The 24,688-nt window shown below is 39.8% G+C and overlaps 1 protein-coding gene across 1 annotated transcript in view; it reads right to left on the bottom strand.

Moving 5' to 3' along the window:
• GABRG1 (gamma-aminobutyric acid type A receptor subunit gamma1) overlaps positions 1 to 17,352 on the bottom strand; it is a 58,893-nt gene extending 41,541 nt beyond the window's left edge. Inside the window, exon 1 of the mRNA XM_063157346.1 lies at positions 17,097 to 17,352. Within this exon, the coding sequence (XP_063013416.1) occupies positions 17,097 to 17,188 (92 nt within the window). The 5' untranslated portion in view covers positions 17,189 to 17,352. The remainder of the gene's footprint in view (positions 1 to 17,096) is intronic.
• Positions 17,353 to 24,688: the final 7,336 nt, after the last annotated feature.

Here is a 24,688-nt window from a genome sequence, read left to right as displayed (position 1 = left end):
ACGATGGTGGAGAGTGTAAGTGTTAATAGAGGCATCCACACATGGCCCATATAGAAAAACTCAAGCCATGAGTCAAACCCACAAAGGCAGCAGCAGCCATCAGCTTACTGTCAGCCTTTTCCTGTTTTAAAACAAAAGTATAATTCCAAAGCTTTTCCCTACATGCATTTCTTTCTCAAGCAATGCTGCTGATATTTCTAAGAGATGCTTAATCTTCATAATAGCATATCTATTGTATGCTATTTTAAAAAGCATCAACAGAATCTCCTTCCTAGTAGACTCTGTTATATGATGTAAAAAAATAAGACTTGCATTCTGATTAAACTCCATTCACATTTTAAGCAAGCAAACATTACATCCATGTGCTACAACTAAGCACTAGGAGAAGCAGAAGCTGCAGACATATGCCAATTACGTCTCTGAATGTATACATGGTATAGTTAACTCAAAGGAATGGTACTCCATTTTCAGATCATTTATTAGCTACCTATTTTATCAAGATGAAACAATTGTACAAGGAAAATAATTACATATTCATTTATTACCTATCTTTTAATTAGATAAGCAGCAATAGATAGTGAATCCCTAGATCATTAAAAAAAATTGCAATACCTTGGTTGCATCTGCAAATTCACTCAGATATCACCAAAAGGTCAAAGAATGCCTGAAAGTAGTTTTCTTTCCATTTCAATCAAATGAGTATGGACTTCAATATTCCTCCAGTGCTAAAAACTGCTATCGATATTACTCATCTAGTTTATTTCAAGGAAATGCTATGGGCTTGAGGTCAAGCAAACTGCTTGAGACTGACAGCAGTAACTAACAGTCACACAACTTACCTTCACAAATGGGCACTGGCTAGCAATTACAGAAAATATGCAGCCCCTATAAATCAGATCCAATGTTAACACAAGCACAGTATTCCAGTAAAAGAAAAGAATTAAATTACTATCCTTGTGACAATTCCCATTGTATATCAAAACTAAAAATGTTACTGCTTTATTAAGGGTTTCTAAATTACACGGACATATGCTGCCCTCGAAACTAAGAGTGGAAATTTTCAGCAAATTTACCACAGGAAAGAAGACCACCAGTATGTTCCATGTGAAGAAAGGACAGAAAAAGTCAGGAAAGGACAGAGTGAGATAAGGCATGCCTGCCTTTTATTGCAGCCCTTTGTGGAAATGCCTCAAACCAGTCTGTAATAGAAAGGCCTTGTATCACCTCTTGGATAGCACTAGCAAGTCTCACTGAAAATCAAAACTGTCATGGCCGTGGAAACTCTCAGTGGTTTTGGCATGCCTGCTTAATTTGGGAAAGGAAACCTTGCCACAGCTCAATAGGTTTGCAGAGGATGAACAAAAAGCACTGTTCAGATATCAGAGCTTTCATACCTAGCTTGCTGCAAACAAGTTGAAAGAGTCTATTATAGCAGAAAGTAATACGCAGTCTAAATACAAGGCTCACTGACAGCTTCCCTGTAACAGCCTGAAAAGTGCTTTCATTCTTTTAAATTGAAATGCACCATAAAATACTTAATCTTTACTGCACTACATAGAGAAATGTCAGATATTAAATATTTAACGTTTCCCATTAGCAGGATCCCACTAATGGGAGCACTAAAACTAGGAAGTTAAGTTTCATAAATGTACACTCTTTCTCCCTCAGAGCTACCTGTTTCTTTCATGCATTGTTGCCATACAGCTTTTTTTTAATTATTATTATATCTATTTATGATCAGCTTGCACTTTTTGGCATCTAATTACTTTATAAATTAGCTTACAGTTGCTCAGAGTGAAAAGGCAATCCCAGACTTTTCCCAGAGGCATTAAGATGATGAGGAGTTAAAAGTTAATTTATAACTAGCTCTCTAAGGAAACACATAACCGCCAAAAAACTGACCTTCTTTTTTTGTCTTCCATCCCATAAACAGTAGAAAGTATAGTGAAATTAATAGAGTTCCTTACATATACAGGGCACCTGATTCTCTGGGTCAGCCCAATTATTTGCAGAAAATCTGAAGTGATTATGACTCTACTTTGTTCTTCTTTAAAGTTTTTTCCACAATGCTATTACGAACAGCCAAAATGGAAAGTACAAGAGGTCATGCCATGACCACCTAAACCAAATAGGAGTTACAACCACAACACCTCAACTCACAGTCACTTGAATATCTTGACATTTCAAAGAGTCCTTAATTTTATTTATAGATTCACAGGACAAATCACGTCAGAAAGAGATCATGAGAGGTCTCTCTAGTCCAGCCTCCTGCTCAAAGCAGGGCTTGCTCTGAGGTCACAGCAGGTTGCTCATGGCTTGATCAGGTTGGCTATTGCAGACACTCAAAAATGGAAAAATGGAAGCTGCACAACTCTCTGAGCAACCTGATCTCCACTTGGCTCTTTTCTATAATTTAATATATTTAAATACACTGGAAATTAACAAGAAGAAACAATGTAAATAAAAACAGATTTCAGATTTTCACTTTTCATTTTTTCACTTTTTGTCTTACTTAATTGGAGTATCTCTGGTCCTCCTCCAATTTTAAAACACTGAACTACGAATAGGTGTACAATGACAGCTTACAGAAAGCTATTAATGCAATTCCACGGGAAAGGGAAAAATTCCATCCCAACATCTGAGCGATTTTCCAGGCACCAGTAAATAAATCCATATAAGAAGACAGTTTTATTAGAGGCAACATTTCTTTACTTGGTGTCTGACAAGTATTGGTTTAAAATGCGCATTTCTGACTATTTACACAGAACTAATTGATTTTATCTTGGAAATACTGTACACTGAAAAAAGTGCCAACTGCACAAAAAGAAACAATTGTTTTCTACACTAGTACACAAGGCCAACAAGAGCTTGTGACCCACGAACCCATTTGGTAAAAGGGCAAAGAAGCCAACATGAATCAGATAATAATGTAACCAAATGTGGAATACCTGAATTACTGCTGTTCTTCAAGGTGAAAACAGCTATTCTCACTCTATTCCTCTCTTACCAGCCTTTTCAGAGGTGCTTGACTGAGATTAACCCATCTCACTACCTGACTACCATCTTTTAAACTTGTCTTTAAAATGTGCCCAAGGTCACCAAGCGTGCAGTAGAGACTGTAATATCTCTGAAATGCTGATGGAACCCGGTTCTACAGTTCTGATTCCTAAACCACAGCCACTGACGTGCAGCAACAAGACTGTGGTAAGAATGAATGACACTGGATGGAAGGAGGAAGTGACCAGAATATACAGAAAGCCTTTTGTAAACCCTTCAGTGAAACAGAGCACACCACCTGCCAACTTGAATTGTCAACCCAGTCGGTTTGGGGGGAGTTGCACAAAGCTCGCTCAAAAGAGCACCTAGTCATGTGAAGGCAACAGGACAGGCACTGTGTCCATATTCATCTCCAGCAATCTGAATTACCAATATGCTAAACAGATTTGTCATGCTAAACATTTGTCATGCTAAAGAGATTTTAATTAGTTTGTTTTAAAGATAGAAATCCCTTCAGATGTAAAAAGTCTGCAGGATCAGTTGAGATGGTGTTATCACTTAATTGACCTTGCTAGGCCATGTTCTATAAAGAAACATTCACTTTAGAAATCAAGATGGGTCAAAACTATTAATCTTTTACCAAGTTTTTGTGTATCTCCAGCATTTTCTTCAGGATTTGGAATGGATAGAAGGAAAAACAGAAGCCAGCAAACTTCATTCTAAACCAGAAAATGAAATGTTAAATTCAGGTATGCCATTCAATTATTTAATGACAGTTAACTTGGGCTGAGGACTTTTTTACTTCTTTGCCATTAAAATAAATCTGAAAAACCCATGAAGATTAATGCCAATTAACTCCACTCCCATTTTAATGGTAGCACTACCCTGTCTCTTTCACAACCCCAAGAAGAAAGGCAAACTTAATTAAAGAGGAATTCTTTTCCTTTCCAAGTTCATCTAAAGGTTATTTCACTATACACAGAACATAATACTTGATCATCTCTCCATTTAGTGTAAAATGTATTTGTTCCAGCTAAGTTAACTCACTATCTTTTTCAGAATGTCTACAGAGATTATGATTTAGAACAAAAATACATCATCAAACATTGAAACATTTCTGTTCCATGGCACAGTGCTACTTTATGTCTAATAATGCAGGTGCTAATTCTGATTTTAATGATTTTATAAGTAAGAAAGAGACCTCACCTCTCAAGATGTTTGTTGTTACAACACTTCAGCTACCCTCATAAACTCAACAGTATACTGCATGTACACAGCTACCAGCAATTAGGCAAAAAGTGCCCCCATTTTGCTCTCTGTCCTTCAACTAATTGGAGACATTACCATGGCTAATAAATCTCTGGGCACAAGTGACTAAAGACTAAATAAGTCTTTTCAACATCAGGCAACGTGCTTCTCTTCAGACACTAATATCATAGGTTTTTATTCTCCTTTAAATACGAGAAAAATCAGTCAGGTGACCTTTGTGCTGCAATTAACATCTGTCAAGTTATGCAATGAACTGGAAGAAAAACTAATATAGGGAAACTGTTCTGACTGCTCCTTGCATCATGCATGTCAAAGTATTACGCACAGAAGTACATGTATGGCATAAGTGAGAGAATTTAAATATAGCTAAGCATCAATTTAGTTGTCCATTCCCAGGCTCCTATTCCTATCCAGCACACAGAAGGATATCCAGTCTTCCAAGATGGGCTGATTTATAGGGAACCTGTAGGCCTCTGGAAAAGTAGACACTTGTCAAGGAACCTGAGTTATCTCTGCTGAAGCTTTAAGTTTGTGCAGAAGCAACTCAGTCAAGCTCTTGGTACCTGTGAGGTTTAGACAACCTTCACAGGGGCCTCGTCTATTTGGAGATAGTGATCCTTCTGTACAAGAAATACTCTGATGATTATTTAATAAATAAATAAGGAGGAAATGGAGTGTTTCAGATAATTTCCATGCTGAGAGAGCTAAAACAAATACACTTCTTTCCTTGTTGCCTTACATATGTGAATGAAAACAGTAAGGTTAGTTGAGTTACTTCATTTACGTGAGGATCTTCAGTTGCTTCAGGAGTTTCACCAACACAGGGGTAGGGCACAGTAACACTTACCTAAATGATGAAATATGACATAAGACAGCTGTTATTCACTGGCTGTGCTCCCCAGGATACATCCTTTGTCTAAATATAATGCAATTTAACCTTTATTTTGTATTACTTAAAAAACCCCAAAAAACAAACAAAAAAAATTTCTTGAAGTGTTAATACTACAGATTACTTTGTAAACAATAATACCGGCCTTCATAACAAGTCAGTCAAGACAGGTAAGGTTCCCAGGGAAGTTTTCCAACAGATCATCTAACCAGACACTAGCTTGCTCCAGAACACCAAGCACTGTATGCTTGTATGTGGTAAAGTGTATTTATTTCATGGCCCCATCAATGTGAAGTCAGAGCTCACCTGAACTAGCCAAATTCCACACATGAAAAAAGATCTAAAGCTCTGCTGAAAAGCTAAACATGGTCACTGACACACCTATGTCCAGAGTCAGACATTTGTAAAGAGGCTGGTGATGATTCTAGCTCAGAAGACACAAATGTAAGTACTTAATTGTGCCATGTGAATGACCAGGGCATAGGACCAGGCGTAGATGAAAATCGGAACTCTGGCAGGTTGATAAGTTTAAGAAATGCCTGAAGCAGAGCAAAGTTCCTTAAATACAGAGAAAAATGCAACTTCAATGTGGAATGAATAATTACTCTCATGTCAGAAATTTAAATTATATATTTGCATATGTTCTTGAATCTTCTTAAGATAAAACATGGATGGATGTCAGATAGACTCGTAGTACCCTCAGAAGCTGAGAATTTAGCGGCACTCCTTCAGGTATGCAAATACTACTCTCAAATAGAAAAAATAATTAGGGCCACATAATCATGACTCATAAAATAGAACTCAATTTCATTTTTCTAGAAAAGACTTGGAAGCTCACTATCACTGCTAGCTGTCAGTAGTGAATGGTTTAAAGCATTCACTCTCAAGGCTCATCTCTCAAGACTTATCTTTCAGACTTTATGGCTGACTTCATAGTCATCAGTTCCGTTACAATTCTGTGGAAGTGAACTCTTGCATTTCATCATCAGCATCTTCACTGATATGGTTTATGTGTCACAGAAATTTTCTGGGAAAATAAAAGTAATTGCAAGCAAAAAAAATACAGCTATTGAAAATATGCTTTTTTGGAAAAAGCACTACTTACTCCTGGTAATCCTGTGGGATATACAGCCACTGATATTAAAGTCCTTCCTCTTTATCCTTCCCCAAGTGGTTTAGACATTCTCTTGACAAAAATCTCTTTTCCCCCCATCTCCAACGTTTTCACCAATTTCCCCCCCTTTCTGCCTTGCTACCCTTGGGCATATCCTTTTGTGTGTCAAAATGTATTTCTCTCTCCCACTGAAGTATGTTTTGCTTATTCCCTATATCTTTTCTCCAGTACACCTACCACATACTGTTAGGTTGATTCTTCTTCTGAATACACATAGTCCCTTGTGCTATTTGTTTTATTTCATATTTGTCTGGCTGTTTATAATTTTCTGTCCTGCTTCTTCTTTCCGTTCTTCTTCCTTGTTGTTTAGTAAAGGGATTAATTTGGACATTAATTATCAGGGAAAAGTGTGGAAAAAAATATTCGGAATTCCTACACAGAAATATTTGAACACTAGATTAGAAGTATAAGCTACATAGGGAAGTTCACTTGGTATTAAATAAGCTTTTTTGCAAAAAGAATGAACAATCATAGCAGTAACAGAATAAAAACATGCACCTCTGGTGTTCACTCCCTGTAAAAAAGTGCTGCCTATGTATCTGAGTGCTCAGACTATTAACCTTGTGATATCTTCATACATATCACAAGTACTGGATGATTAAGATCGTTTGAGTCATTACATCTTTGAAGCACATCTCAGAGATATTAAACATTTTCTCCAACACATAATAACTTCAGTCCAACTAATTTTAATCTCAGTGATACCTTCACTTAAAAGCATTATCACATTTCTCATAAAATCTTCAACATCTTTGTGACACTTACATATCAAAAACTAATTCAAAATTACTGAACAATACAACCAGACTTAACTCTGAGCACGGAATAAAGGTACAATCTGACAAAAATATTTATAGAAACGTGGATTTTTAACAAGAGGAGCAACAGATACTATTAAAGCTATATTCTGAGAGAACAATTTTGTTCTGAGATCCACACAAATTGCTCTTCTCCAAGTCAATTTTCACATAATGCTGCATGCTGTTTGAAATAACACTGGTCAAATGTTATTAATTCAAATGGATTTGAGAGATCTCACTAAATTGTCATAAAGACTCAAAGTATCTCAGATATTCTTTATCCATCAGTCTTCTAACATAATACAAAGTTTATCTCCTTGAAAGTTCATCCAAAGGCTGATATGGTCAGACCAGTACAACTGCTGCCTCTACTCCTATCAAGCTGCAGCCCAGAAATCAATTGACAATTTTTCTCACATCTCTGTAGCCAAGTACAGGTAATTCTCTGTACCACTTCAGAGCTGCTGGATTCTCAAACATATTCAGCTTGATTAATATAGCAATCTTACTTTGACCATGTCTTTATCTCCATATGTGATGACAAAAATCCTCAGTTGTGGAGACCTGAGGCAGAAAACTACTTGTTTCTACAATTCTCTTTTTGTGCCACACAATAGAGAGCAAGGATTTTGCACACAGAGCAAAACAAAACAAAAAAACACAAGCTGATTTCTGCAATTTTCCAGAGAAATTACTAGTTTTCACATAAAATTTAGAAGGAATCTTAAGAAGTTTACTTCTAGTCAAAGGGCCGAATCTGAATTTAGACTAGGGTGCTTGCCTAATCCAGCTGGTATACAAAATTCCATGGAAAGACATTCACTGGATATCTCGTTCTGCTGTTTAATTATCTTTCTAGTAATTTTTTCTTTATATCTAGTTGAGATTTCCCTGTTGCAATTCATCACCATTGTTTCTCATTTTCTTACCATGCACCACTAGGAAGTGCCAACCTCTGTTTTCTGGATTGCCTCCCAGTAAATGCTGGGTCTGATGCTGAATCCACACCAAGTTATCTTTTCTCCAGTCAGATCAGCCCTTGCCTCTTAGGGACAGGTGCTCCTGCTTGACCAGCTTGGTATCCTCTCCTGAGCTCCCTCCAGTTTAAGCCCTGAACTGGATGCAGTATCTACATGCAGTTTCACAAGGGTTGAGCAGAGGGAGACAGTCAATTTCCTCACCTTACTTAATGTGTACCTGATCCCACAGCCCAGGAGTCTGCTGTGCCAAGGTGCCATGCTCTCCAACAGCAACTCCAGGTCCTTCTGGAAGAGCTGCTCCCCAGCTAGCTAGCTCCAGTCCTGCTGAGGGGGATTTTCCATTCAGGTGCAGGATTTTAGCACTCATCCTTGATGACTTTTATAATGTTCCTGTCAACACATTAACCCAGGGTCTCCTGCTCCCTCAGAACAGCAGCCCTGTCTGCAAACATACAAATTTGGTAAAACAGTAATATTTCAAAATGGAAAAAAAATGTCTTTAAGAAACATTATGCTAAAATCATTATTCCTGACACTCTGAGGAATTCTTGCTCCACCCCAGACAAAGGAGGAAACAGGGCACAGTTCTCACTTCCCTTCCCTTGCAGCAATTATTTTGTCTTCTGATCACAAACTTGAAGAACATGTTATATGATGTCTTTTCACAGAATCATGGAACCATTTAGTTTGGAAAAGACCTCTGAGATCATCAAGTCCAACCTTTGACTGATCATCACCTTGTCAACCAGACTACGGCATCAAGTGCCACAGAGTTGTTTCTTGAACACCTCCAGGGATAGTGACTCTACCAGGACCCAGCTCAGCCCCCTCCAATGCTTTCTGGGAACAAACGCATCCCAATGTCCAACCTGAACCTCCCCTGTCACAGCCTGAGGCCATTTCCTCTTGTCCTGTTTCTATTTGCCTCAGAGAAGAGGTTGACCCCACCTTTACAACCTCCTTTCAGGCAGTTGTAGAGAGTGAGTGATAAGGGCCCCCTGAGCCTCCTTTTCTCCAGGCTAAACAACCCCAGCTCCCTCAGCCACTCCTCACAGGACTTAACCTCTAGATCTTTCACCAGCTCCATTGCCCTACTTAGGACACACTCCAACACCTCACCTTTTTTCTGATAATGAAGGGGCCCGGAACTGAACACAGGACTTGAGGTGGAATCTTGTTTTCTCAGTCGGTAAGTTTTACCTTCTTTGTGGGTTTTGGCCAAAGCACGCAATCAAATAACCAGAATGTAAACACCCATAGTGCACTGTTCATCTAGACAAAGCAGCAGGAAACAAATGAAGACTTGAAAAGAAAGTACGAGGATAACCAAAGCAAATTATAGAACCCAAGTAGTGTCCAGGTTTAGAGCAAATTTGGGGAAGAATCCCTCAAAGGAGCTCCAGTGGGAAAAAGAGATTCAACCGGCCCCTGACCCCCACTGGTCCGGGAGGGAAAAAATACCTCCTTGGAGAAAGGTGGAAAAAAACTAGTTATTAAACAATAAAACCAAAACAATATCAAACACTGAGACCCCTTGCCACTCGAAAAGAGATGACAAACTGAGAAAACCCCGTCCCTGGGTTGCAGCTCACTCAGTCTCTGATCAGTCCCTCCGGTGCTGGAATAGTCGCAGGCCAGGCCCGGCCCGGTGGGCCAGAGATGTGAGCTCTGGTGCTCTCCCGGGTGTTCAGTCCAGAGCAGGTTTCAAGAGGTCCAAAGAAAAGAAAAAAAAACCACAGTCCAGGGAACTTCTTTGCCTCAGCTAGCTAACACTAACTAAAAAGCAAAAGAGCTCTGTCCTGCTGTCTATCCATGGAGGAGTCCAGGAGGAGGAATGTGGGGGAGTGGAGTGCAGTGTCTGAAAACAAACTGCGCGCTTCTTCTCTCCCCACCCTTCATTATCTGGAACACTCTTAAAGGTGCAAAACTTATTATTCAACATAAACAGAATGAGACGACTGGGGATAAAAGCATCATGTAGTCAACCCAGGACAAGTATATATAACTGAAGAGGGACAACAGGTATTATATAAAGGTCAAAATATCCCCAAAGTGCTAAGGAAGGACCCAGTGTTGATAACGTCACTGGTTATGTGAAATACGTACTAACCATGGCAGTACCAGATCTCCTGGAAGTTTCAGACTGATCACCACACAAAGACACAAAGACAGGAACACATAAATCCATGTGTCACACATCAGCACACCATTCACACATTATCTACACTTGACTCATGAAATGTTAATAGCCATCAAATTCAAAATGAGCAAATACACTGTTGATGGGCTAAGTGCTTTGATCTAAGATACACTTTCCATAGTTAAACTAAACTTAAAACAAACTTTTGATAAATGAATGCTGAGAACTATAACTTCAAAAAAAGATGTTAACCTAATTAAATGAAATCCCACACTAACTATAAAATTCACCAAATTGCAAAGTCAATTTTCTACCTTAAAATATCACCAGCATCTCAAAAAATGTATCAAATGAGCAAACCTTTATAAGGTTTTTTCAGTCATTTAAGCTGATGGTATTTCAGCACATCCATTTGAATATTTGATCTAACACAATTCATCATATATTTCCTGCAAAATCTTCAGGTGACAAGAAATCCACTACAACCCTTCACAAAACCAAACTTCTGTGAAATAGTTCCAAATTGTGCTACACATGTGAGCAGGTGCCATCCTCCTCCCACAAGAGCCAAATAAATATACATGGACTGAAGCAGCAACAGAACCAGAGACTTGCATTGAATTGCACACTGTAATTGCAGCATATAAGTAAATTCAGCTTGAAATTACAGAAAAAGCCATGCAACTACAATAACTAGGCAATGACAACATGTACCCACTAGAAATATAATTTATAGGCTCTACTGAAATTTTAGTGTAAAATTAGGAAATTATAGACTAATCCAAAGGTCAGTTAAGTTAATGAATAATTGTATAGAGAGATGAATATACTCTGTAAGGACTAATGGAAATACCTAAACCATGTAATCAAAAGCTTGCTGTCTCTATGCACAAAATTGTCTTCTCTGATGTTGTGCATTACATTACACATCTCTTTCAAACAGAAGAATTACACCTCTTGTTAGATGGTAACTAAAATGTATGGTAGTCAGAGTTATTCCCTGCTGGACACAACCCACAGGCCATCAGCTGTATGGCCCTCACTGGCAAAGAACCTAAGGTACAGGTCCATAGGTCACCTGCAGCAGGTCTAACACAACCCAATCCATATCCAATGGCTGTATGGTGATGATATTAAGAACTGTTCTCCTCCAGAGAAAACAATGAGGACACTTTATTAAAAAAAAAAATGCACATAATTTATTCTGTCATGCAAATTTAACATTGGACAATGAAATTAAAAAAAAAATTTGTGACTTACATTGACAGTTTACCACCTAAATGGACACTGAATGCTACATTTTTTTACTAGTATAAATTCTATCCAGTCAAACTTTATTTAAAAAGAAAAATTGGACAATAATACTGCATTACACTACTAATAATAACACTTAATCCCTCATGGTACACTGCCTTAAACAAGAAGATAACCATACTAAAGGAAAGGACTAACAATCTATTTGAGACATCAAATAATTTAATCCAAAGAGGATGTATCCCCTTTGTTCTACCTCAGATATTTCCTATCCACTAAGTCTGTCTTCCTTAAAACAAAGAAAAATTGCGGCATATAAATTTAGAAACACAGAATTAGCCATTCACACCTTACCAGACATGAATGCAGTGACACAGAAAAGGATTTGACAACCAAGGCAAAAGAACATGAGTTACACCTGAACAATATTGGAGCTAATCCTGTGAGACAGGATCTGAGCAGTATGAAGCAGCAGTGAAGCAATATTCTGTGCGTATCTCTTCTTCAGACAAAAAAATGGAAAGCGCTTAAAAGTGGTCAAGCAAATAATTAAATATTTTCTGAAGAAATGCAGGTATCTCAGTTTACTCATGTGAGAGAAGAATGTAAGTGGCTATCAAGTCATCTCTTAAACTACACCTACCAGGGATGTGCTTCAAAGATTAATTCATATGACTGCAGCATGGCTAAACCCAATTCAGTGGACATTTCCACACTGCAGAGAGTCTCCAATTGTGACACATTTGTACACAAGTTTCATTTTGAACTAGATCATTCATCCTGCAACAACTCCTTGGAATCTAACCACACTGGAGCTTCTGAGGTGAGGAGGTTTCTACAACATATTATGGAAGACTAGTCTGGAAAGAGAAAGACGCCAGGATGTTTTCTGACCAAAATACTGATTCCTTTAGGAATTTTCGAGATTCACTTGAGATGCTCTGAGTTCTTGTCAGGGCAAAACTTGGCAGAGGCAATCAGAACAAGGAGGAGCTTTGATGACTGGTTATCTTGTCAAAGAGCGGATGGATGCAGACCACACTCTGCTCCTGAAGAGCAGCTGCAGCCATTGGTCTATGCCTTGAGGCTACCCTGCAGAATCAGAAGTATGAAAGAAGATGTGGATTTCCCCACAAAGAGATGGACATGGTAACCCAGTGGCTAAGCCAGGTGTAGCAGGTTACACTGGGAACAGGAGATCCACTGGCTGGAAGCCAGAGAAACCTCAGATTAGAAATACTGTGTAATATTTCATCAGATTCCTCCTCACCAAGTCTGTAAGCAGGGACTTAATTAAACTGAAGGAGCAGACCTAATAGAGGCACCAGGGTAAATTCTCCAGTTTTGTTTAGCCTCTTATACATTCTTATATAAAACCAGATTATCTCAACAGATCCTACTGACTGGAAAATCCCCAATTAAAGCATATTTTAGAAACTATTTATTACTATCATATCCATATAACTGAAATTGCCCTCTTCTTTAAAATAAGTTCAGTTCTGTTGAACTCCAATGACCTTCCTAATCTCTCTAGTTACCTCTATTAGTTCAGTGTTGCTCCATGATTTACCATTTTAGTTTTATAAATAAATAAATATATATATATATAAAAATCAATTTTTTACATAGGCCTGTAGGCCACTGAACTCACCACATTATTTTCAGTCTTAAGTAATGTTTGCATGTGTAAAAATTCAAAATCTGGACTTCTGTGTCATCTTCAGATTAATTCAGTTGCATCTGAATTACTCTGTACAAATTATTGCTATTCAGAGAAATTCTTAAGAAATAAAAGTTAGTGTCATTGTCATCCACCAACCTTTAAAGGTTCCTGTCAGTGTGTTACAGTCATTTGTAATTTGTACTTGTCTCTGCTGCTCTTTACCAGCTAAGTTATGATATTGTTATTTTACTCATGCACACGACCAATTCAGGGTGCAGTGCAAGAAAGTTATGCAGGTAATTCAAAAAGTGCTACTCTCTTCTACCATAAATGGTACTACAAAAAAGGGGTTTGAGACAATCACTTTTGGTTTTCTGTGAATTCAACACATATGACTCTTTTAGTTTATAATATATGTATGACAGCCCAAACCAAAGCTACTCACTTTCAAACAGTGCATATACCTAGTCCATTTAAGTGGTCCTAGGTATTAGGTGTTCTGTTTTAACCAGATTAATACAATCTGCCTAGAGCTTCAAAGAAAAAAAAACCTCACTATTCTCATGATCCCCTTGTAATCTGCTCTGTGGATAGACTTCTGTATTCAGAAAAAGAACAAGCTCAACAAGTAAACCTGTAAACTTTTCTGTCCAGCTCAAAAAGGCTTGAATTTGCAGCAAAGGCGCCTTTTTTAACATCAGGCAGATTTAACAAACAGAAAGTTAAGAATAAATGAAAATTTGTTTCAATTTGATGAGAGCCTTTTCTTTACTTAACAGTTTGACATAGTTTGAAGGTTTCCTTGAAACCACTGTAAGAAGATTATGTGCAAAGACCGTAAGTATTTCTCAATATTTAGGTCTCTTTAAACTTTATACCAACAAAAGAAAATATTAACAAACTTTCAATAAAATAAACTGTATTTTAAATCTGGGACTGCTGAATAACAAGTTCTTTGTTGTCACATCATGAACAAAGCACATAAGAGTGAGGATAATAATGAATAAACATCACAGATGTTCAAATGAAACAGTAAATCACTATTATCAAGCACTAAGAAACCAACATTGTTATGACAGGCTTAACTCTGATCCAGGAATTTATATGAGAGAAAAACGTAGGCTGTATCATATATTTTCCTAACAGATACTTTGAAAAGAAAATATCACTTGACATTTGTACTTGCTGACAGTTGCATTTCAATAGAGCATTTATAATTGCTTTTAAAACATCAGATTACAAATTGAAAGGAAGATATGTCCAAAATTAAGTTAAGCTTAAAATATACCTTTAGGCATGCTGACCAGCACATACCATTTAAAGAAGTATAAATTGGAAGAAAAGTTACAGTTATGGTGTACTTGTATGGGTGGAACTGAGAAAATAACATTAATTATATTGTCAGTTCTTATGCTCTGCCTATCAATTATCTGTTTATTTGAATTCAACAAGAAAAATGGGTTTGTCAGACATTGAGGACTGCAGTAACTGCTGGGTAAGTATTCTTTCCCTGCACATATTTTGTAGAAAGGCTCACCGCCCAATTTCTGCTACAGAAGAGACATCTCCAATTGACAAAAGTAGTCCTTCAAAATATGGACCCCTGGAATTAAATCAAGTGCATTGGTCATTCTGATCTGTTAGTGCTGAAGGTGAAGAACTGGAGGTAAACAACTGCTTCATGGGAAAGAGTTCCCACACTGTGGTGTGAGAAGTTTGGTGTAATGTCATGGAACAGCTTTTGGGGCAGTATCTTAATAGAATAAACTCTTGGTTGGGCTCAACTTCCAGTGCCTTTGCTTAGGCTTTAGCTCCATTTGTTGCAGCTGAAGCAACTTTATTCATACTCAGCACAAAGAACTTTGTGTATACATGTGTACTAAAAATGATGCAATTTGCATCCTTTTAAAAATATCTGTTGGAAAGGCAGACTGGCTCCTGCAAGATAGTTTTAGAAAAACTGGCAAAGTTCATGCAGCCTGGTTTACTATTGAGAAAAAGCATTACTCCTGTGTTTTAGTTTGAGCTTCAAGGAAAATCTTGGGCTGAAACTATAGAGAGGCTTCCAAAGAAGCAGAAAAATAGTATTTCCATCCTACTTTGTAGCAGACTTTAAAGAGTGCCAAAGGTCCATGAATTGCAATGCACTACATACCAGAGAACCATGATCTGCAACACATGTCCATTTGAGGTCACTTAAAAGGGAAAAAAAGGAGGGGGGAGAAATCTTTCAAACACCATTTTTCCATGTAGCCTCTGAAAAAAAAAGTCAAGGCTGAAAACAGTTGATTCAGATACACAGATATTCATACCAAAGGTTTCCTCTATCTGAGATGTCCTGGAACACAGAAAAAAACAATGCATGTAAGTTACCTCTTTTTCTCACTTCTTATCAACTTATATATAGATTATAATGCTAATGAGATGCATCCATGGTAATCTACACCCAATTTTATAATCCCAACCACAGTCTGACAAGCAAAGCAAAATAATTTTTTTTTTGGCTAGTTCTCCTCCTTTGTTACAAAGTCTTTGAACTGATAAATTAGCATGCATATTCTTTTCTCTCAAACCACTTGATAATTTCTTTCACACCTGAGGTACACTACGATCATTAAGAAACATTCTGAAGACGCACAGCTGCACTGGTATCATTTTCATCAATGCCTTTGAAAAACATTTCCATAATTTATCAAGGTTTTAAAAGACACAGGTTAAGAAAAGTATAATCAGGGGTTTTTCTACTAGGATAACACAGCAGCCTTCTGAAGATGAGATGCGATGAGATCAACATACCTCACATCATTCAGTGTGGTGAAGGAGTCTAGATGGACTTTAAAAATGTTTAATAGATTTTTTTCCCTTTTTTCCTCTTTTTTGCTAGCCTTTACACTACATATTTTTATATCCTCTAGAATGATAACTTCATCTTTCATTTAAAAGAAACACACACTGAGCAACAGTCAAATACCCTTTATTTATACCTGAAGTGCTGTTTTGTGATTTTTATGAGTGTAACCTGTGGAATTGTTCACATTAGTACTGCATCATCAATGGAGTTGAATTATCACATTCCTCTTCGTTGTTATGGGTACTAATAAGACATGTACACAGCTGTACCAAACTGTTGTTTCTTCAGAGGTCTCCAGCTCAATTTTCTAACTCTCCCTCAAAACGCACCTTCCAACTTCGGGGACTTGAGCAGCTGCCCTGCTCCATTCCTCATGTGAGCCCGATCATTCTCCCAGCGGCAGGAGCCGGTGCCGCGCTGGGTGCCCCGCACGGGTCCCATTGCTGCTGTGGGTGCTGCTGTGGGTGCTCCGCACGGGTCCCACTGCCGGGCCGGGTACCCCGCACGGGTCCCATTGCCGGGCTGGGTGCTCCGCGCGGGTCCCACTGCTGCTGTGGGTGCCCCGCACGGGTCCCACTGCTGCTGTGGGTGCTCCGCACGGGTCCCATTGCCGCTGTGGGTGCCCCGCACGGGTCCCATTGCCGGGCCGGGTGCCCTGCACGGGTTCCACGGCCACCCCGCACCAGCCGCCGCAGGAGCGGCAGCGCTGGCCGCGCTCCCGGGCCCTCTCCCCGCAGCCGCCGGCGGGAACGGGCGGCACCGCGCGGAGAGCTCGGGGCTCCGGGCCGCCCTCGGCATGGGGGGGACTCTTCCAGCGCCGAGCCGAGCCTGCACTCACCAACCCGCCCAGCGAACAAGTGGGATGCGGCTGAAGTTTTACTTTGCCGGAGCCGCCTCCGGCCGCAGCCGCCCGCGGGAGCCACAGCGGCAGCACCGACACGGTTTTGGTTGAAGTTTGGCGGCACAACACGCCGCCCCTCCCGCCCCTGCCCCCGCCCGGAGCCCCCGGCTCAGGTGGGGCGCGATGCGCAGGTAGCGGTCCCGGCGGGCGGGGGCAGCGCGGCTCCCGCCGTACTCACCCGCTGCCCAGGCGCACGGTCAGCAGCAGCAGCAGCAGCCGGGCCCCGCGGCGGCGGATCCAGCGGGGCGCGGGGCCCCCCCACGCATCCATGAGCGAGAAGGAGCTCTCCCTTGCCCGAGTTTTCTCCGGAGAGCCTGGGAAATTGCGACCCTACCGATCCCACCACCCCCCGACACACGGCAGGGAGGGGAGGGGAGGGGAAGGGAAGGGGGAAAAAAAATAAAATAAAACACCCAAACAGGTAGAAACCCACTCTGCAAGGACCGAGCAACTCGCCCAATAGGCTCATCAGGTTGCTTCATAAATTATCCTAAAAACTGCTGGACGAATCAATCCCTAGCAGAGGTGGAGCCTCCTTTACTAGAAGGGAAACATGCATGCGAGAAAGGGTGGCATTGATTTGGTATTTTTCTCCAAAGAGGGAAATAAAATAGACCTTACGTATGTACATATACATGTAAATATAAATAGGCAAAATGTATAAAATGTTAAATACATGCTTAAAGCTACACATATACATTCAAATATTTCTATATAATAATATTCTGAGGGCGACTCTCCGAGGGGCAGCCGGTCCGGTCCTCCCTGCCTAGCGGAGACCCGCAACCGGGAGCTGAGACCCCGGGGGACGTGCAGGGACACCCGCGGGGACTGCGCGCCTCCACGTCTGGCACGATGGAGATTTGCGGGGGGCGGCCCTAGGGGGAAGGGGGCATCCGCCATCCCCTCGTTGGTCCCCAGGAGAGGGAGCGCAGCCCTGCAGCCGCAGTCCCGAGAGCCGCGCTGGAGGCGTGCCGGGCGCGCAGGGGCAGCGCGGGAGGGGCGCGCAGGCTCGGCGGCTGCGGGCGGCTCTGCGCGGCCGCGGAGCGCCCCGCGGGGACGGGCGGGAGGCGCTGCGCTGCGAAATGCGCCGGGGCATGCAAACCGCAAGGGTATGGGGGGTTTCTTCTTTATTCCTTCGTGTCTCCTCTCGGCTGCTTCCTCCTCCCGGTCTCCCTCCGGAGACGTAGGCGGGAAGGCAGCCAGACGTGCCCCCAGCAAGCCCGCACACACGCCCCTGAACCCGCACACACGCCCCCGAACCCCAGGCAGAAAAGCGCCGCGGCAGAGAGCGCAGGTTCCGCGCCCGCAGGCTTTGACCGGCGGTAGGGGCGAGTGGGCACGTCCCGGCGGGACCAGCGCCTGGATAACGCGTATTCCTCCTCTCGGCTTCAGGCTGTCTCCAACGCAAATCACCGTCCCCGGCGATGCCCTTGTTCGCAGCTCTCTACAGGGCACTTACGGAGTAACCTGCGCACCGAGTTCTCGGTGGAAGTAGCAAACCGTTTTACAGCCATCATTATCATCATCCTTTGAGTCAATGTACAGAAATGTAAATAATTTGTCCTTTGTACAGAAATGTAAATAATCCCCCATCCAGTGGTTCTTCCTATGAAAGGCAGTGTTATGTCTTCTTTACACATCATCATCTGCTTGTTATTTTATATATACAGCTTACAGCTTTAATGGTTAAAGAAACTCACCATGCTTCAGAGAACTGCAGTACATTAAATGAAAATTCAACAACTTGAAAATTAATAGCCAGTCCTGGGGGTACTGGCAGACGGTAAAGGCACATATTATTGCATGACCTGAGGTCTCTTTACTGGTGGATTAACACAGCAGGCAGCATCCTAGCATGATGGCAAAGGCATGAGCTCAGAGCATATGCATTTATTACAGAGTAAGTGCAGAAGCAGCTCCGCTGCTGCAGCTGGTGGCACTAGCTCCAAGAAGCAGGATTGCTGTCCCTCTCAGCAAGACAATGAGCACACCCAAGTCCCTTTCTCTCTGGGAAGTCCCTCTGCCCTGAAAATGGCCATGGTCCTTACGTTTATTATAAATTTATCTGTCAAACTGACTACATTTTGCAAAATATGCAGTAATTGCTTATGTCTTTGCATTCTGATGTTTTTGAAATCATTAAAGCTCTTTACCAGTCTATAAAATTCCACCCTGTCACTGAAAAACATGCAATTAAAGTAACTGCTGCAAAAATTTTACATAAGAAGTTTAAACATACTTACAGGTTTCCAAGACATCTTCTTTCTACATGAGCAGTTTGGAGCATCTGCTTAAAAACTTAATTTCACCCCTGTGAAGATCCAGCAGCTTGCTAACAGTGAAAGAGGTGGAAGATTACAGCTAAAATAACATGTAGCATGAAAAGTGAGAAAACGGAATTTTTCATTTGATTTCAGGGTTGAGAACACTAAGGCATATAGAAGTACTGTTAAAAAAAATTAAAATAAAAGCAGTGCCAATGCTATTTCTCAAATGAGACAAAACTAAGGATGACATCTGGACAAGCTGGTTTCAGGTAGTCCCAAATCTGAATTTTTCTTGTATTTTCATGCAAATAGAAATCCATCCCTTTAAAAACTAGAGAAGAAATTATTCCATAATTAAGTAAAATACTAGATGAGAAATAGGTATAAAAGTTTTGAAAAGCAATCAGGGAACAGAAAATAACAAAAAAAAAACTTTCACCATCAGAAGAAAACCTGAAGGGAAAGAAATCAACTCAGATTGTCTGCATTCCTGAAGAAAATAAAAGAAGCAATAAATGAATTTTAAAACTGCAAAATAGAAAAGAGAATATCAAAGAAAAGCTGGGGATATCACCTAGTTGGGTGTCAAAAGAAGGAGATATGGATACAGGACAAAACACTAAAAGATAGTGAGTTATTACTAAGACCTGCAGATATTTCTCCTGGGTTTTACTAGCACAGCAAACCAACAACAGTATTTAAATTCTCAGTTAAAAACACCTTCTGATGCTGGAAGTAAGAAGGCTATCTTTAAAAAAAAAGCAAACAACCAAGATGAAGAAACAAGTTAATCATGTCTCTTCAGACCTGCTAGGAATCATTTCAAAATCATCAAATTAAGCAAAGTTAAGCAAAACTGCAGGATTCACATCACTACTATTACTAAGGAGGAACAAACCAGAATAGGTTCTGCAATGGAAAATCACATCTCTATCTTCTTCAGTCATATTTAATGAATCTATCAATAGAGGAACAGAGCTTCATAATTCACTGTCTTTCAAAACCATTTCAGGTCTATCAGGAATTTGTTAAAGAAGATGCATAGTTCTAGGGTCAGTAGGAAAGTAAGGCCATCTTTCAGAAACTGCTTGAGACTACTGTCAGCAATTAATTTTCCATGTTAAAAAGTTGAGTTCTTACAAGTCTGGTCTTGAGGCTATTGTATTCAACTGATTACTTATTGAACTAATGGTTTCAAAGAGAAAAAATTCTCTGATTAAAGTTTCAGATTGGTGAAGTCTATAGAAAAAAAAAAGTGAATAAATTGTTAAATCAACACAGTATAGAATATCAATTATAAAATGGAAAGTGATAACATGCTGGCAAATGGAAAAACAAAAATAATTCATGAGTTGAATTTGGTAAAGATTGTAAGTACCTAAATGCCACATGTCAGCTCTGCTGCTGCCTAGTAGTAGAAAATCTAAAGACATATATTCATAATTAACTGAAATTTCTCCAGGACTGTAGAGGAATACCCATACAAACAGGAGGAGCTCTAATTTGAGCAGCTCAGCAACTAAACTCTGCCCAAACTCGCTAGAAAACTTTCTCTACACTTCAGATTTAAGGAGTGGAAGATAGGATAATCCAATGTAAAAGACCTCTAAAACACAGCCAGGCTAGATCACTAGTTCCCTAATTTCTTAAACGTGTAATTATTGATTTGGATTCCATAATAATACACTTAAGCTCATGCACTATAAAAGGAGCAAAGGCACTTAGCACAAACTCTGAATTTCCAGTCTGGAAGCCACTTACTCAACCACAAGGCACCTACAATCTGTGATTCATCTAAAAGGACATGAGAAAGAATTTTCATTATTAAAGTTGAAGTCCAAATAGAAGGAGGAGGAAAAAATCTTCCACAATAATATATAAAAAGCAAATATCACTGTATTTTTCACCTGGGAGGCTTCACACTTAGCATTGAAGAGCATTTTGATTCTTCACAATTCAATTGCTCAGGACCACAGAGGAACTTAAAAACACTCAACATGTAATTTTACTGAGCTGATATCCTACATCTGCTGAATTTCTCTTGGATAGAGAGAAACATCTATCCTGATATATGGAGAGGAGCATATGAGAATTGATGCATGATTTGCGTGCCTGCATACCATATTGAGTGCATAAGAGCTCTGAAAACCTAGACTTAGTGAGTGGCCCATCTTCATTCACTGTGCTTGAGGGAAGTTAATGGCTCTCATGTGGTTTTGTAAGGAGCACTTACCTGCTGAAAGCAAAGTTATCCAGCGTGTGGAGACGGAAGAACAAATTATTGTGGTGTTCTGTCCTCCACCAAAAAAAAGCACACAGAACAACAGGAGCTCAAGGACCACTGCAGTCACGTCTTTAAAAGGCCAGGTTTACATAACAATATTTTGATGAAATTGCATATGCAGACCTTAACTGTGTATTCACAAAACAATTTCCTTTGTGCACCTCTGTCACTGTAGGACATGAAATAAAACAATGCGGACACGCAACTCTCCAAGGTAAAAAAGACAGTGTTTAATTTCTGACTCCAACATTTATAGATTTCCAAAAGTTATCATGGATTGGAGTATGACAGTGCCACCTCTCCAATGACACTGGACAAACCAACAGTCCATCAAATTTTTCTTCCTCCATAAAAGAATGCAAAACAATAAGTTATTTACATAAAGTGCATAAAGTTACATAAAGTTCATTACAGGAAGGTAAACATCAGAAGGCTTAGAAAAACTTAAAAAAAAAGGACAACACACCTCACACCTTAGTTTTATAGTGTCAGAGAATACTTTAGGTTGTAAGAGACCTTTAAAAGTAATCTAGTTCAGTCTCCCTGTCATGGGCAGGGACAATTTCAAAATGTACACACATATCATTTGTGCACTTGCATTTGAGTAAGCACAAACATAAGAACAGAGTCAAGTGCATGGTATTGAAAACCTGCAACCCAAATGAAAACAGTTCCATTCTTCTTAGGGAAGTTCAGAAAATGTGGTTTTAAATATGCATCATCATGGTTAATCCTACCTGAATGCTTACTCCAATGTAAACTTAACGAGCTATCTTAAACAGCATAATAGCCTAGCGCTACAATAAATGCAAAGAACATCTCAAAAAATAAAGAAAACTAATGAAAACATTTTGGTATAGGCCTTTTAAAAAGGAGCCTTTAGACTTGATGGTGGTGGATAACCCCAGGAGGAGAAGAGAAAGATGCAGAAATGTAACTTCAGTGCAGCTCGCATATTGTGATTTGAACCACAAAATAATTGCTTTCAGTGAAACAGTCAACATCTTAATAGAAAATAAATTATAAAATTCTCACTTTTCATAACTAAATACTATTTTAATTAGGATATAATCTCTGATAGATTGATTTAACTCAATGATTTTGATTCTGATACATTGATTTTACTCACTCAAATTACTCATTAAAATGATTAAGAACGCACACATCTTCAGTTACACTTAAAAATTAAGCAGGAGAAGTAATCTCAAGTAGAGAAGAACTGATGAAGAAAGAAGATAGCACCTATTTTTGCATCTGGGGAAGGGAAAGTGTTGCAGTATGTAAGATGATATTCCTTTACATTTAGCATGCTACACTTCCTCTCCATTTAAGTTAAGATGAAACGAAAAACAAATTGAAGTGTAAACAGATCTGTGGTGACTAGACTGGAGTGCCTAGGTACAGAAAGATAACTTCAAACCACAAACATTCCCCTGGTCTATTACTTTTGTCATTGCCTTTCACTAGACCTTCAAGTATTCTCAACACAAGCCAACAAACAGCAAATAAATACTTTTTGTTCTTTCCTGTTTTACAAGGCCTAAGTCCACAATCCTTAACTCTTCTCCACCCTAAGAGCACATTTTTAACTTTGCTTCTCCTTCTCCTATCAGACAATTTCCCAGTAAACAGAGACTAGGACCTGGATTTTTCGGGAGCCTGGATTTACCATCTGTCAAAACACATCCTCAAAAGCAGCCAACTTTGATAGGGAATATGGTGACCAGTGGGAAGAGGGGTGCTTCCAAATGTGAGGCACATGTATGATGCAGACAAGGCAATGAGTCTTACAGGGGACTTGCACATCAAGGTGCACTCTAGTTAATTGAGGGTGTTAAATCCAGCTTGGATACCCCAAAGTCATGTGCAGGAGGTGGGAACTATTCAAACTCATCTTCAGTCTGTGCTCACTTTTCCATGTCAGGAAGTGACACAGTTCAACCAGAGGACCCCAGTGGCACAAATGTACAAGGAGTGCACAGTTTACATTGGCACTGCAGCGCAAATGAGGAGCATTCAATTTAAAGTGGGCCATGAGGTACGTGAAGGTGCTTGCAGCACTTTCTGAATGTGCTTACCAGGGCTGCTGGAATGTACTGTGCTCCAGCACAGTAATGGATCATCTGTCTAGGGAACTAGCTTGGCACTAGGCTAAAGTAAATCCCCTCCAAACCACACTGTGGCTGCTGGGTTCTCAGTACAGTGGACTGTCTCTGAAGATCTGTTCTATTTCACTCCAGTATTTGCCAGTGTGGCCAAAGGCACAGTAAATTATTAGAGGACTAGCACCCTGGCATGAATCATGGCAAAGCACATGCCAGTGTATGTTTGGTGTATGTTCACCCATACTTCAAAACCCCATAGCAAAGAAATCTTTTCTTTTTGCTGATTTCTCTTGTCTCTATCCAGGACAAAAACTCCCTTCAAATGGTTAAGAATAAGAATTATTTCATGGCTTATAGGATGCTCTAGGGAGAATACTATTTGATTATCTGTCTGGTCTTATTTTGTTAGAGGCTAACAGGGCAGCTGTTCTACCCAACTACTGTGAGCACTTACTGTTCCAGCCAGATCAGGAGGACAAAAACATGTGAAAATGAAAAATAATGGGGCAGGCAAAGACTGTGGTCTGTACTTTTTCCAGTTTCAAAAAGATTCAGTTGATACTTGCCCCAGCCTTTGTTGAAAGTTGAAAGTGGCTTTTCAGTAGACCCTATCCTGAGTAATCCTCCTTAGAGTATAAGAAATTTTTTAATCTGCAAAGCACAAGAGATAAAAAGGTCTCTTCAGAAGGCTGGTCTGTCTGATAATTGGAAAACATTTTCTCCAGAATGACAATTTAAACTCTTGGTAACAGTATCCCATAGCAAATCTAAAGGAAGAGCAAAGTAATTCTGTCCAGAACATTAACACTCTGCCTGCAATATATTATGTCACTTGCTGAACTTCTACAATTGCTATTAATTGACTTCTAGGTCTCTCAATTGTAACAAAAGTCTCAGATATTTAGAGATTGCTTTTTGGTATAATAGATTGTATTTTGTTCCTTTAACATTCTCTAAAGTTACACTAAATTTATCCTTTTGCATCTCCATTTTTCTTAAGATTCCTCTTCCATCTTCCAGTTATTGTTTACTATACTACACTTTATGAAACAAATGTTTAATAACCCAGTTGAATACATCACAGTCATAAGTATCTCCTGTGCTTAGAAGA

The sequence above is a fragment of the Melospiza melodia genome, chromosome 5, assembly GCF_035770615.1.
Source record: "Melospiza melodia melodia isolate bMelMel2 chromosome 5, bMelMel2.pri, whole genome shotgun sequence".
NCBI classification, from domain to species: Eukaryota; Metazoa; Chordata; class Aves; order Passeriformes; family Passerellidae; genus Melospiza; species Melospiza melodia.
This window is presented reverse-complemented; position numbering and strand designations above follow the sequence as displayed.